Source organism: Notothenia rossii (assembly GCF_949606895.1).
Source record: "Notothenia rossii genome assembly, chromosome: 6".
NCBI classification, from domain to species: Eukaryota; Metazoa; Chordata; class Actinopteri; order Perciformes; family Nototheniidae; genus Notothenia; species Notothenia rossii.
Window position 1 is genome coordinate 49010090 of NC_136909.1, and position 15218 is coordinate 49025307.

At 41.9% G+C, this 15218-nt stretch overlaps 1 protein-coding gene across 1 annotated transcript; it reads right to left on the reverse strand.

Moving 5' to 3' along the window:
- Positions 1-10001: 10001 nt before the first annotated feature.
- Positions 10002-14496, reverse strand: LOC307043528 (uncharacterized protein). Its single transcript, XM_079688028.1, has 9 exons — positions 13390-14496; positions 13245-13296; positions 13114-13158; positions 12949-13013; positions 12752-12857; positions 12565-12603; positions 12122-12262; positions 11919-12029; positions 10002-11814 (listed from the first exon to the last, which is right to left on the reverse strand). The coding sequence occupies exons 2-9, from the start codon at positions 13245-13247 to the stop codon at positions 11707-11709; spliced, it is 618 nt and encodes a 205-aa protein (XP_079544154.1). The 5' UTR covers positions 13248-13296; positions 13390-14496; the 3' UTR covers positions 10002-11706.
- Between the last annotated feature and the right edge of the window lie 722 nt (positions 14497-15218).

A 15218-nucleotide genomic window follows, 5' to 3' on the forward strand; every position in this document is an offset into this window, starting at 1 on the left:
CTCGAGGAGACAGGAGTGGATTCTTTTAGTCGGGGGACCATCGCTTCTGCGTGTATGAAAGTTTTTACAACAAACTTTCTACCGCCCAAGACCTTAGCAATTCCCCCACCCGACGACTACCGCCATGAAAACAAGACGTACTCGGACGCAGGTATTCAGTGGCTGGAGTGGGTGGCCCAAGCCGAAGGTGTATTTATTCAGCATGCGTTGAATGAGGGTGAGAAACGAGTGGGTCGTTTTGTCGTGGACGGTTTTGCTGAAGTTGCGGGCGCAAAGATTGTATGGGAATTTCTTGGTTGCTTCTATCACGGGTGTCCATCTTGCTATAAGGGTCATGAGAAAAACCCCTTGACAGGCGGCACATTTGAGCAGCTCCATGCTGCCAGCGAGGAAAAGCTGCATGAGCTACAGTCTGTTCACGGGGCCAAAGTGATCGTTATGCGGGAGCACACGTGGGGTGAGATGAAAAAATCCAATCAGGATTTGCAGGCTTTCCTCAGGGAATACAAAGCTCCAGAGCCACTGACCCCTAAGGAGGCTTTGTACGGGGGCAGGACATGTGCAGTGAAGTTGAGGCACACGGCAGCGGCCGATGAACTGGTTCACTATTGTGATTTCACCTCGCTCTATCCTTTTGTAAACTGTACAGGCCTATATCCACTTGGACACCCCCAGATCATATTCCGAGATTTCAAAGATCCTCAGAGTTATTTTGGGTTAATCAGAGCCACAGCAGACCCTCCCAAGGGCCTTTACTTTCCAGTCTTGCCCTACAGAACTGCAGCGGGCAAGCTAGTGTTCACCCTCTGCCGTACATGCGCTGAGCTTAACAATCAACAGGGGCCCTGCATGCACAGCAAAGAGGAAAGAGCATTAACAGGAGTTTATTTACAGGAGTTAACGAGGCATCAACCTCCAAAACCCTTTCGAGGGCTACAAGAAACGAGGTGAGTAGCCTACAAGATTGAAGCTGCAGATAACGAACGAGTAAATGAAAACAGAATGAGGCGGAGAAGTGTGTGTGTGTGTGTGTGTGTGTGTGTGTGTGTGTGTGTGTGTGTGCGTGAGATTAAAATAACCCAATTGCTTTTACAATAAATAAACATTGAATGTGTTTAATTGAATAGTAAAGGGGTTTAACGTTAGTGGCAGGTTGTGTGTGAGAGAGAATAAATAAGACAGCCCAATATTTAAAAAAAAATCGATAATTTTTTCCCGCATATTTAGCATATTTCGCAACTTTCCGCATATTTCGCAACTTCCCGCAGTTTCACCGCATAAAATCACATAAAACCCTGCATGTTTAATCGCATAATCAAGGATTTTAGCCCGCATAATCAAGGAATTTAGCCCGCATAATCAAGGATTTTTGCCCGCGTTTTTCTGGAGGATCTAATTAACAGGAGTTTGGGTGACCACAGAGTTCAACAAAGCCCTGGATATGGGGTACAAGCTGACTCAGATCACAGAGGTGTGGCATTTTGAGAACAAAAGCGACAGCATTTTTGTAGACTATATACACACATTTTTGAAGGGCAAACAAGAAGCATCAGGTTATCTGTCAGATCCCCCAGATAAACCCCCATGGGCACTGGAGTCTCCCCCTGTCTTGTCACATGGATTATACTATCTGTGTCGTAGTAGAAAACTCTGTGCTGTAATTTCTCCAACTCACTGTACAGTTTCAGTCTGGCATACGCTGTGGTGAATGCTGCAATTAATATGTTATCTACCTTGTTGGGAGGAGAATAGCAATTGTCTCCGTAACACCACTGAACAAGAGCCGTCCTGTCGTTGAGGAATGAGAAATACTTAACCTTATGTTAAGCTGAAAACAAGAGGTTAAGAAATTCTTCTGTTTTGGTCACAATCTTAGTCTGAGTCAGATTGCTTCTCTGGGCAAATTTGCCCCAGAAACTGTTGAGACATTGTTTTGACACTTGTCTTTTGGCTGGATTTGATTTGATTTTATCTGCATCCAGCAAGATCCCCTGATTAGCATGGTAGTCTGTCACATACTTTTTTCTGCTCTCACCATCTGTGGCCTCTGAAGGATAACCTGATGCTTTTTGTTTGCCCTTCAAAAATGTGTGTATATAGTCTACAAAAATGCTGTCGCTTTTGTTCTCAAAATGCCACACCTCTGTGATCTGAGTCAGCTTGTACCCCATATCCAGGGCTTTGTTGAACTCTGTGGTCACCCAAACTCCTGTTAATGCTCTTTCCTCTTTGCTGTGCATGCAGGGCCCCTGTTGATTGTTAAGCTCAGCGCATGTACGGCAGAGGGTGAACACTAGCTTGCCCGCTGCAGTTCTGTAGGGCAAGACTGGAAAGTAAAGGCCCTTGGGAGGGTCTGCTGTGGCTCTGATTAACCCAAAATAACTCTGAGGATCTTTGAAATCTCGGAATATGATCTGGGGGTGTCCAAGTGGATATAGGCCTGTACAGTTTACAAAAGGATAGAGCGAGGTGAAATCACAATAGTGAACCAGTTCATCGGCCGCTGCCGTGTGCCTCAACTTCACTGCACATGTCCTGCCCCCGTACAAAGCCTCCCTAGGGGTCAGTGGCTCTGGAGCTTTGTATTCCCTGAGGAAAGCCTGCAAATCCTGATTGGATTTTTTCATCTCACCCCACGTGTGCTCCCGCATAACGATCACTTTGGCCCCGTGAACAGACTGTAGCTCATGCAGCTTTTCCTCGCTGGCAGCATGGAGCTGCTCAAATGTGCCGCCTGTCAAGGGGTTTTTCTCATGACCCTTATAGCAAGATGGACACCCGTGATAGAAGCAACCAAGAAATTCCCATACAATCTTTGCGCCCGCAACTTCAGCAAAACCGTCCACGACAAAACGACCCACTCGTTTCTCACCCTCATTCAACGCATGCTGAATAAATACACCTTCGGCTTGGGCCACCCACTCCAGCCACTGAATACCTGCGTCCGAGTACGTCTTGTTTTCACGGCGGTAGTCGTCGGGTGGGGGAATTGCTAAGGTCTTGGGCGGTAGAAAGTTTGTTGTAAAAACTTCCATGGACGCAGAAGCGATGGTCCCCCGGCTAAAAGGATCCACTCCTGTCTCCTCGAGAAACCCTTTTCGAAATAAAGTGGCGCCCTGGGCAAGAATGTCAACATCGTTTTTACAGTAAAGCAATGCCTGCTTTCGAAAATCAAAAGTACCTGTGCGTACCGTCTCATACCATCTGAAAAAGTCATTCTTTTCATCAGTTGTCATGCGCTCAATCCCATAACAGTGTGCTGGTGGGTAAGGTCCGATATAACTCAGATTGGCCTCAGAGCTGAAACCGTGAGGGAAGTACCCCTTGATTTTATCTTCAAATCCCAAAGCTTTTGGCATTGCTGCTAAACGCATAGAGAGATAAGACAGTGAGTCTATGTACTTTTGTCCGAAATCCTGGTCAGTAAAAGAGATCACTTTACTTCCTTGCATTATCAAAGAGGGTTTTAGCCCCTGCTCAATCATTGCATTGATAACGAGATAGCTGTCAAAACCCTTAGCATTGTGAGCGATGAAGGTTGCATTTTTGAATTTGGGGGACCTAAAATGTGCCAGAAACTGCAGTGCACAGTCGACACCCTCAGCGACCCAAATTTTGCCTGCAAGGGTTTTTGTACACACCAAAAAAGGGGCATGTACACCTTCTGCCCCGCCATTGTCTCAAAATCATAAAACACAATGTTGTCATTGTGTTCTGTCTCTTTGGGTAACACTCCGATGTAACACAGATGTTTTTTCACACTCTCCTGTAGAAGCAGAGGGTAATTTCTCGCCGCATGTTTTACATTTCTTCACCGCACACTTGTGTGTTTTATCTGCACTACTCTTGGGGGTGTAGTAAGAAAGTCGGCAATCTACACACTTTTTGTGTAAATCGCAGTTACTGGCAATGTCTGATGCTCTCTGTGTCTGTTTTTTATGTCGAGAGTGGCAGCCAACCGTACGGCACGTTTTGTTACAATCTTTACAAAAGATGGGTTTAAACTCTTCCCGAGTACATGAGGGGTCAAGGCAGACAAAACAATGACCAGTACAGGTGTGTGTCCACTTCGAGCTGTAGCCTGTGTAACAATGTTCGCAGACATATGGAGAGCCTAAAAACCCCTTCAAGTTTTTAATCCCATAATAATGGTTTTTGAAGAGGAACAAAAACACAGTTTTGTCTCGTTTGGGGCCATCTGTCTGGAATTTACAGTGGTCACGATCATCGTCGCCTCTGTAAAACACCACAATCTTGCATTTCAAACTCTCTTCGAATGTATCAATGTCGTTGAATGTCACAGCTGTCTGATCTGTCAAACCCACCCTCCTCTGAATCTGTATACCGCGTTCATAAGCTTCGCTATCAGTGATGTTGTTATGCAACAACATGGCTAAATTAATAGCAAAACACAGCTGGTTGGAAGGGTTCTGAACAACGTAAAGAAACCTCTTCTTCTTTCTGACAATTTCACTGTCCAACATTTTACTAGCCAATTGTTTCTCACCACCGCCACGGGTTGATTGAACAATTTGCACAACAAGCTCAAGATTGCTGTCTGCCATTACCTCCAAATTTGACTGCACTGCATTGAACAGGGCATCCTCAAAATCATTCAGATTATTAACACCATGGGCATTTAAAATGGCTGACACGTTAGCCTGTAGCTGTTCACCTTGCAGTTCAATCTGTACAAGATCTTCCCTCTCTGCCCGTGCAAAAGCCTCATGTAGCATAGCATGTACATTGCTCATCAGAACCCTATAATCGGCCGCAAAGTCTACGCGAGCGTTAGGAGGAGTTAGGACTAGAGTCTGACGCAGTTCTGTGTTATTGAATACAGGTCGAGAGAAAACACATGTTGAGGCATCTCGGCTGGTGCCTCCACCATGTTGTAACGAGGAAATTGGTGATTCTGAGTGACTCGGAATCTCATTCTGATCAACATGTCCACCACTTTGCATGGAGGAAACTGGTGATTCTGAGTGACTCGGAATGTCATTCTGATCAACATGTCCACCACTTTGCATGGAGGAAACTGGTGATTCTGAGTCACTCGGAATGTCATTCTGATCAACATGTCCACCACTTTGCATGGAGGAAACTGGTGATTCTGAGTCACTCGGAATGTCATTCTGATCAACATGTCCACCACTTTGCATGGAGGAAACTGGTGATTCTGAGTCACTCGGAGTGTCACTAACATTTCCACCATTTTGGACTGTGTAGACTGATGATTCCGAGTCACTCAGAGTGTCACTAATATATCCACCATTTTGCACAGTGGAAACTGGTAATACGGCATTGGCTGAAGCTTTGCTATTTTGTCCATTCAGACGGAGTACATCGTCTGGGAGCTGATTTAAAAGCCCCCGGTTCTGGTAAGAGTCTAGTGCCCATTCCATAGCGTCATTTAATGCTGGAGAGGTTGAGTTTGTTTCAGAGGAGGGGGAATGTACGCATGCAACTGTTTCTTCGTCATTTGATTCACTGATACTGCCTGAACACGGAGGGGAAGACATGTCTCCAAAAGCGTATTCCTCCTCACTGCTTAACTCATGCATGTTTCGCATATCCTCAAGAAAATACAGTTCTCTAGCTGTGGGGGGTTCTGCTTCTGAGGGGCTAGGAGATTTGTTTTCAGCTGAGCCTGCTATTTCACTGATATTGCCCGACCCCCGAGGAAATGACAGGTCTTCAAGCCTGTAATCCTCATCACTGCTTAGCCCGCTTATGTTATGTATATCCCGAAGAAAAGACCTGTCTACATCTGTTAAATCATCCATGTTTGACCGTTTATGAAATCATTCCCCATCAAACATAAAACAAAAAACAAACAAAAAAAAACCCAAGATAAATCAAAAATAGATGGGGCACCACTGAAGAAACATTTCACACCGCTTCTACATTTATGGACATAAAGCCAACATACCATTCGGATACATCATGAGCAGTTTACATGAGACCCGTCCAGCTTATTCATTTTGTGTGACCGAAAAGTTGACCGTAACATCAGCAGGGGTCCTCTTGATAATAGGGGATAGCTCTATAGAGAAAAAAGAGAGAGAATAAAAAAAAAAGAGGATAAGTATTTTTGAACACAGGATTATACATTTAACAAATAATTCATTTAGCGCTCATCTTATAAAATAACCATAAAAGGCATTTACCGGAATGAAAACTCGTCAGGAGTGTGTCAGGGCCTGAGTTCAATATCGACCTGATTCTCAAGCAGATTCTGTGTTGAGGGTCGACCCCCACCTGCTGAAGAGGGGCTGTGTCTGTCCGACTCGTTTGGGATGTGTATGAACCAGTCACAGGTGTTACACACGGAGATCAGACACGAGGGCAGGACGGGTGTGTAAAAACTCCAGAAAGGAGTCCTCTTGAGGGGTCGCTGCTGGCTGGCTCACGCGGGGAATTCAACGCTATTTAATAGAAATGAGTAAGTATATTAAAAACATTATTTTGGATACTTTACTCATAAATAAAAAAGCCAGTAAATACAACAACATCCAAGCCAAGCAACATTAAATTATTACATGCTATTATAAAAATAAAAAAAGTACTTACCAGTGTTTTTCTTCCAAAAGATCAGATCCGGGTCCAGGAAAAAAGCACACAGATGAGCTGCTACGGTTACTCACTACATGACCTCTCTGGTGAATCTGTAACCCTTTATAAAAACCCCAGCTGAACTAGCGAGGTTTATGACTCTAAAAACCCACCAATCGGATTATTCCTAGTTGTTTAACAAATTAGCATCACATTTGTTTTTTATGACAGAGAAAATACTGTTTAGGCTTATTCTTATATATATATATATATATATATATATATATATATATATATATATATATATATATATATACACATTGAAAATATGTACATACACATTACAAACATGTAGATAGTAGACAAAACTAAAAAATAATTTCCCAGCCTTTCTGTGTTCTGATCAGCTCTGAATCAGCATATTTCGGTCTGGATATATTGACACCTCCGAGTCTCCTCTCAAAAACCCCCTCCTACCTGCTTTTTCTAAACTTTTACAGCCTCAGCCGACTGCAGGACCTTGGGTGTTAAGAGACAGGAGTCTTCATCTCCATGGGAAGACATCCGTGACTGCTTCACACACGCACCTAGGAAGGCAAAAGGTGCTTTCTTTGTTCTGATCAGCCCCAATCTGCATACTCTGTCTGAATACATTGAGAGTTACTTTTGACTCTAACAGTGTTCCACTGGAGTCATAGCTTTCTGAACTTATTTCTTAGCAGCAATTCGGTTTCTTTTAAATGGCCTAAGCGAATTTTGGCTTTTTTTTTTTTTTTTTTCTCTTGCCAAGATACTTTTAGACACACTTTGAGGTATGCAAAGCCTTAAAACTAGAACACTGATGGCTGGCATACGCTGCAAACTTCATCGCCTTTTAACAAGAGAGTAAGTATATAAAACGTTATTTTGTATATTTTACACATCAGCAGAAACAGAGAGAGAGAGAGAGAGAGATGGAAGGAAGGGGTGAGGAAGTCTCCCCCAACTCTACAGACACAGGCCATAGAAAAGAGGAAAATGTGACATTAGGAAGGCAAAAGGTGTTTTCTTTGTTCTGATCAGACCGAATCCGCATACTCTGTCTGAAATACCTGGAGATTTACTTTTGTTAGAGCTTTCAGAGCTTTCTGAACTTATTTCTTAGCAGCACTGGGCATTTTTGTGTTGTATTGTATACAGTTGAAAAGTGCACAGATAAACAGTCAAGCATGGGCGGTAAAAATGTGTCTCCTCAGGCTCTCTAATATACACACAGTCATCTCTCAAACGAGGTGCCTGCCTGCTTTCCAGGACTTTTTACAGCCTCTGGCCGACTGCAGGGCCATGGGGTGTTAAGACAGGCACCTATAGCTCTGGAGTGAAGGTCTCCCCACACACACACGCACGCACGCACGCACGCACGCACGCACGCACGCACGCACGCGCACACACACACACACACACACACACACACACACACACACACACACACACCTCCTTGGGAGGACATCAGTGAAGGTCCCCACACCCACACACACACAAACACACACACACACACACTTGGGGGGCGGGCCCACCTGTCACTTTTTATGCATACTAATGTGATTGAAACATTTTTTATGATACACCATAAGGCGCAACAGTGGGGGCTTTTCACACCTGTGAATACACATCAACCCCCTCCTATCGACGGATCTCACACCTACTTGGGATATCACACCTACTTGAGATCTCACATCTCGAACAAAGGGGAGGCGGGACTTAGCTAATTAGCATAAGTAGGTAGAGGTGTGACCTGTCACAGCACCTGTCACTTTCTATGCATACTAATGAGATTGAAGCGGGATGAATATTACTACTCACCATCACTGCCACAAGGAAAGTGGTGAATGATGTGACGAGTATTTTAGACAATAAGTAGAGTTGTGTAGCCCTATTTATTGACCTTTCCAAAGCGTTTGATCCCGTCGATCATCGCATCTGGAAGCAGAGGCTAGTCCGTATTGGCTTATCCTCCCTTGCAGTAGGGTGGTTTGTGAACTACCTCTCTGAAAGGTCTCAATGTGTTCATTTTGATGGGCTGTCTTCTGAGTGGTTAAATATCACTAATGATTTTCTGACTTCTGACTGCTTTGGATATATAATTACACCACAATAAGGTTTTACTATCACAGTGCACTGAGATTTGTGACAAACTGTAAAGCACTTACGCATCACTGTACACTGTAAACCAAGGCAGTTTGCCATCACTTACTGTACGGAGGCTCAGTCACTGGTACATTTTCGTTTTCAAAGCCATGTTGGATAAAGTACCATCTTATATCTGCTCCCTGATCTCTCGGCAAATTGAAAGTACTTATTGCCTGAGATCTCATGCTGTGGTTTTATTAAATGTGCCAAGTGCTAGGACTGTCTTAGGGAAGAGAGCTTTTAGATGTGCAGCTCCACTAACTTGGAACAGTCTGCAAAAAGAATGTAAAATTACCAAGCTGGTACCACTACATGTTTTTAAAGCTCGGTTGGATGCTCCACAATCAGATGCTGTACATGTGGATAGATATGTAAATTGTAATCCCTGTAATTCTTGCTGTATGATGTCCTTTTGTTGTTGTGTTGTTTATGCTTTTATGTCTCCATGTGGAACCTACTGCTGCAGGTCTCCCTTGAAAAATAGATCATTGATCTCAATGGGATTTTACCTGGATAAATAAAGGTTTTTAATTGAATGTCGAGCATTAACTGCAAGTCACTCAAATGCATAAACTGGAGAATAATTATGTTACAAGTGTTACAGAAAACATATCCAAGTGTAACAAACATCCAGTATTAACCTTACTGTTTTTTTACTAACAGTAACCAACTAATAATTTTCATGAAGTGCATATTTATTCCAAACTCACAATATATATATATATATGTAATAAAACATAATGCACAATGGTACACAGTATCCAAACTCTTTAGGCACTGGTCAGAGGCATTCATGTAAAGCAGATCACCAGAATCCAATACTGGTAAAAACGTTGCAGAGATCAAATGTTTCCTTGTCTGAAAGGAGAAACCTAATTTTAAAACAACATTTTCACTGTGTGACTTGAAAGATAAGTTCTGATCAATAATAAAACCTAGATATGTGTATGTAGTGACCCTTTCAATTGCAATGTCAGTCCCTTGAACAGTACAAATGTTGGGGAGAAAAGAAGTTCACTTTTTGCCATTTGAGAATATCATGAGTTTGGAGTTGTCTGCATTTAATACTAACTTGAGTTGAGATAAATGGGATAGAATAACATCAAAGGCAGACTGGAGGAAATCAAGACTTTGCTCTATAGAAGAGGATGAACAATAAATAACAGTATCATCTGCATAAAAATGGAAAGCAGTATTTGAAAAATTATTAGAGATTATTTACATATATGGCGAAATTATTGGTCCTAATATGGAACCTTGGCGCACACCCTTTCAAATCAAATCAATCAAATCAAGTTTTATTTATATAGCACATTTATAAACGATTTTTGGTCTAGCCAAAGTGCTGTACAAATAATAAAAAATACCCTACAGTAGAGACATTATACAGCTAGTACAACAGCAGTTTGTTCAGAATATCAGTATGAGAAGAAAACGAAACCCTCTGTCCTTAGACCCTCACATCGTACAAGGAAAAACTTCCAGAGATAACCCACAGTTTAAAGCAGGGGTGGGGAACCTCCGGCCTCCGGGCCGTATATGGCCCGCGAGAACATTTGCTACGGCCCTCGAGGTAGTTTATAAACACACGCAAAAAAGAAAAAGATTCAAGAAATTTAGACCGCAAAATAACAAGCGAGTGCCTGTTTTTCCTGGCCAAGGTCAGGGTCTTTGAACACAACACGAGCCTAACGTGTCATCACGTGGTATTTGTCTCGTCTGACAGGAGTGCAGTTCTAACGGAGAGCACCAGAACGCGGTTCCGGGCCGGGACGCGTCTATCGTTTATTCCAAGAATATCCATAAAGAAAAAAAATCTGCTTACAGTTTTGTTTCATACGGGTGTTGAGAGATGTATCCATAGATCTATTAATTTTACTCTCAAAGTGCACGAGATCGATGCTTTTAACTTCAACGTTAAAAAAAAATCTTCCTGGTTATTTGCAAATTATGGTGGAAAATAAGTATTTGGTCAATAACAAAAGTTCATATCAATACTTTGTTATATACCCTTTGTTGGCAATGACAGAGGTCAAACGTTCCCCCCCACTTAAATCATATCCACATGGATATGAAATTAAATACATTTGCACACATCTTGTGTCCATATATTTCTGTTTTGGTGGTCATGCCACGGTGCATGCATGTGCGGGTCATGGTCAAATATCTGGATTAAGAGGTTGCTTTTTCTTTGCACAGCATGAAAGAAAGGCGAAATGAATGGGCTGTGATTTTAGTTTTTTAAGCAGACGTTGAGTTCAATCATTTGTACGGCCCTCGGAGGATGTTGTAAAAATTGAAATGGCCCTTGAGAGGAAAAAGGTTCCCCACCCCTGGTTTAAAGGGAAAAATGGGAGAAACCTTGGGGAGAGCAACAGAGGAGGGATCCCTCTACCAGGACGGACAGACGTGCAATAGATGCCGTGTGTAAATCGAAGAGATAATACATTTTACAGCATAGGTAGTCCAAATGTTAGGAAATGCATGTGTCTGTAATGAGAAGATGAATCCACGAAGATGTCAACAATCCTGTGGGAGCCTTCAGGGAGGCAGCACGACGAGACCCAGGCAGGACCGCACATACAGGTTTAGCCACGACCCGAAGTCCACGACTTAATCCAGAACTCAGGATAGAGGATCCAGGATGCGGGACCACAGCAAGAGGATCAGCCTCGACTCAAGATCCCAGCGTCGATATAGACACAAAAGAAGAAAAATGTCATTCAATCATTCAAGCCAAATGGAATGATACTCTATCATCCCACGCAGGGGAAAACCTCCATATCAAACATGAAAGGCTCCTTATTATCAAGGTCTTCTCTCTTGAGTGCCACCATCAAGGCCTCCTTCTTCATTAATTGCAGTGATAATTTAGTCTATTCTGACATTTGATTGTGTGAGTTAATCTTTACCTATGATATCTTGTTGGTTTGGGTTATGCGTGGATGTTATAGCTAAGCCAAATGGAATGATACTGTGTCATCACACGCACCTATGATATTTGGTTGCAGAAGGGACTGCAATAGCCCGGATGTTGGTCATCAGAGTAGATGCCCTGCAATTCTCCTCTTTTACCTTTCCCAACATATGCTATGAATAGAGAAAGAAAATATTGTAATAGAATCACACTAGGACCACAGCACACTAAATATGTAATGACACATAAACAATATTATCCAGAATAAGAAGTCTACCTGGTTAGCAGTTTTTGTAAGGCTCCAAGCATCCACGGCAGACGTCAATGGTGTACATGACGTGGAAATCCTGCTTGTATGAAGCAGAGAACCAACTCCATGTAGCAACACCTGTGTAAAACAAGCATTTCAATAGAGCCAGTAAAAATATGCATAGACACCACCGCTGTCGTATACTGCTGCACCTTCACTGAATCACTTACTCTCAAGCCAGCGAAAGTGAAAGACACAGTGGACATTGTGTCTCTGAAGGTGGTACACACTAGAGCGAGTGTTGAGTACGCTTTGTCACCTTCCTGGAGAACCATTTCCATCAAAATGTCCGAAAGAAGACAGTTTGGCAGCTGTGAAGTATTGGTCAGACTAGATCAAACATATTTAACAACACATTGACTAGACTGTTGCCAGCACAATCGAAATACCAAGATTCTTTGGGCTTCAGGTAGCAAAAATACACATTTTTAATATTAATGTTGAATATATCACACACATTTTTCTTATGTTTTGTTATTCTTCTCCTTGAGGTAAAAAACAGCTATCAATAAAGTTTAAAAAAGCAGTGAGACATAATAGTTGGAAATTCTGCCGTGATCACGGGTCGTTTTTTAAACAAAAAACAGTTACTGCTTAACTGAAAAGATATTACCTCCAATATGAAGCACATGTCGGACTTTTGAGACTGGACCTTTGAAGGAAAAAGGTGTGGGTCATGTAATTGTTTAATTACATGTGTATACAATTATCAATATTGATATGTATGCATGTGTTAAATAATCTGGATTGTTACATTTGTTTATCACAAACAGGAGTGTGCCTATCGGCCTCATGCTCACCTCATGTTCTGTCTTTCGTTTCTTTGGGACCCTGTACACTGGCTCCAGTGCCCCTTTGAGCAGCTCTCCGGCCTCATTGGTCCAGTAAGAAAACCTCTGTCCGTGGCTATAAAAATCACATAATATCAGGATGAAAATGTAAATCAGTGTCAAAGAAACTGTTGTCTATAAAGTAACATTTAAAAGGTATGATTTACCTTTCAATCTGGTACCGTTCCATCAGCATAATGCACCACCATTTCCGGATCTGTGCTATGTCCCGCTACAAGACAATGTAACAATAATAAAGTTGAAAATGAATGGAACCTCATCATTTGCCCCCTCTTCCCCCTGAAATACTAACTCAGAGGATAAATACTGACCTCGGTAAACCAAAGTGGAGCATCTGCGCTGAGGTTGAGTGCATACTGTGAAAGGATAAAGATCTGTTAAGTTCTGTGTTTCAAAAATTAACAAAACCACTTAAGAGAAAAGTGTCAAGAGAGGAATTTACCATCAGTATGAAGACACCACAGTCATTGTTTTGTGGTTTGGTGAGGCAAACCCTGTAAGAATTGGGAATATAACAGTGATGTGCATGGTCAAAGGGAAAATAAAGACATGTGAAAGCAGGTGTATGAGATGGTGGAGAAATGTACCTCGACGTCGATGCCAAACTTTACTGTCCACTGACCTGGAGCAATGCGGCGCGCTAGGTCACTGTCAAAATAAATTATAAGACATGGGAATTGATTTGGTGAAGGAACGCTATACTCAATATAATTCCTGTTTTTGGAAAAGCCACTGAACGGGGCTAAAATAAAACAAACAAAAAGACGTTTACCAGCCTCTGAACAAAGCTGAACTTGAAAACAACCTTTGAACAAGGCTTATAACAAAATGAACATTATAATTCATAGCATCCTGTTGCAGACTTTTTTTTTTGGTTCCACTAAGGCAGGGGTCTGCAACCTTTTTGACCAAAAGAGCCATTTTGCTCCTTTTTCCAAAACATTTTTTTGTCTGGAGCCGCAAAACATATTTCATAGCTTGATAGCTAATAAAGTTGTATTTATTGTTATATCAGACAAAAACTACATTTTTTTTGCATTTATTAGGCTATTTATTACATTATATAAAACTGTTAACCTCTAATAAGAAACAAAGAACTCCTATAAGGAGAATTAGAAATAATACACAGGCCTACTTTAAAATAAATTAAACACAGCACTTGAGGAGTCATCTAAACATTTGAAGGAAAAAAAAATATTATTAAAATGGGCCCACTTTGAAATAAATAAAACATATAAGCTGCACCCTAAAAAGAGTTAAAGGTAGGGTAGGTAAGAATGGAGAAACCAGCTCGAGTGCGCTAGAATTTGAAAATACACAACCGGAACAAATATGCCTCTTCCTTCAGACTTTCTTACAGAGTCCCTCCTCCAACACACACGAACGCGCACATGACCAATGAGGGCACGAGATAAGTTTGTGCACAGATGGAAGGCTGACAGGCAAGTAGGCCATCCAATCATTTTAGCCCGGCAGCCTAAAATGATTGGTCGTGCTTTTTACAGCGCTACGGCTTCCACAGATTAATTTGTTTATGTATTTATTGTCAAAGCATTTAATATATTCATTGCTATCGGGACGTTAAGAGCATTCCATGGAATATAACAAAAACTATTTTCTGAAATAAATGACATATCCCATTGAATTATGACTGAAGATCGTCAGCTGTCTTCCTCTCCCGTGTTGTTCCTCGACACGTAAAGGCTGCAGCACCTTTGATAACTTCTCTCCACATATCAAACATACCGGTAAACCAGCATCGTTTGCTGTGAAAGCATATAACTCTGTCCGCACAGAATTAAATCCTGTGTTCCTCCGGTACTTTTCTATGATTTATCCATAGTTCGCTCGTCGAGCCGGGGGTCAGGTTATTCGCCTCCAAGAAAAGGCGCTCGCGCGGGACCGTAGCAGGATGTGACGCATATTTTAGTTGACCTAATTAAAACCGTTTGGTTTTTTATTTATGTGTCACAGTATCACCTCAAAATACAAGATACGAAACATTTTCAACCATGCAACAAAATATAAATAGTCCTACAAATACTTTTATTTTATTTCCTTCTTATTTTTGTCTAAACTCAAGGGAGCCAGAGCAGAGGGCTTAAAGGGCTGCATGCGGCCCGAGGGCCGCGGGTTGCCGACCCCTGGTATTGACCTACAGTTTAAAGGGATGGTTTTAGTAACCACTCTATAAAAGCAGACAAATCTTTATTTGTATGGAAAATGTTAAAGGGAGAGCTAGTACCAAACCAAAGATAGTATTTCAATCTAGAGTATTGATTTCTCCATTGTAGCATGGTTATTATCTCAGGAGGGAAGATTAAGGTGGAAATGACATTTGTTTTTCGTCCAAGATGTAGAGTTTTAAAAAGACACTGGGCAAAGAGAGATTGCACATTTTAATTAAAAAAAAACT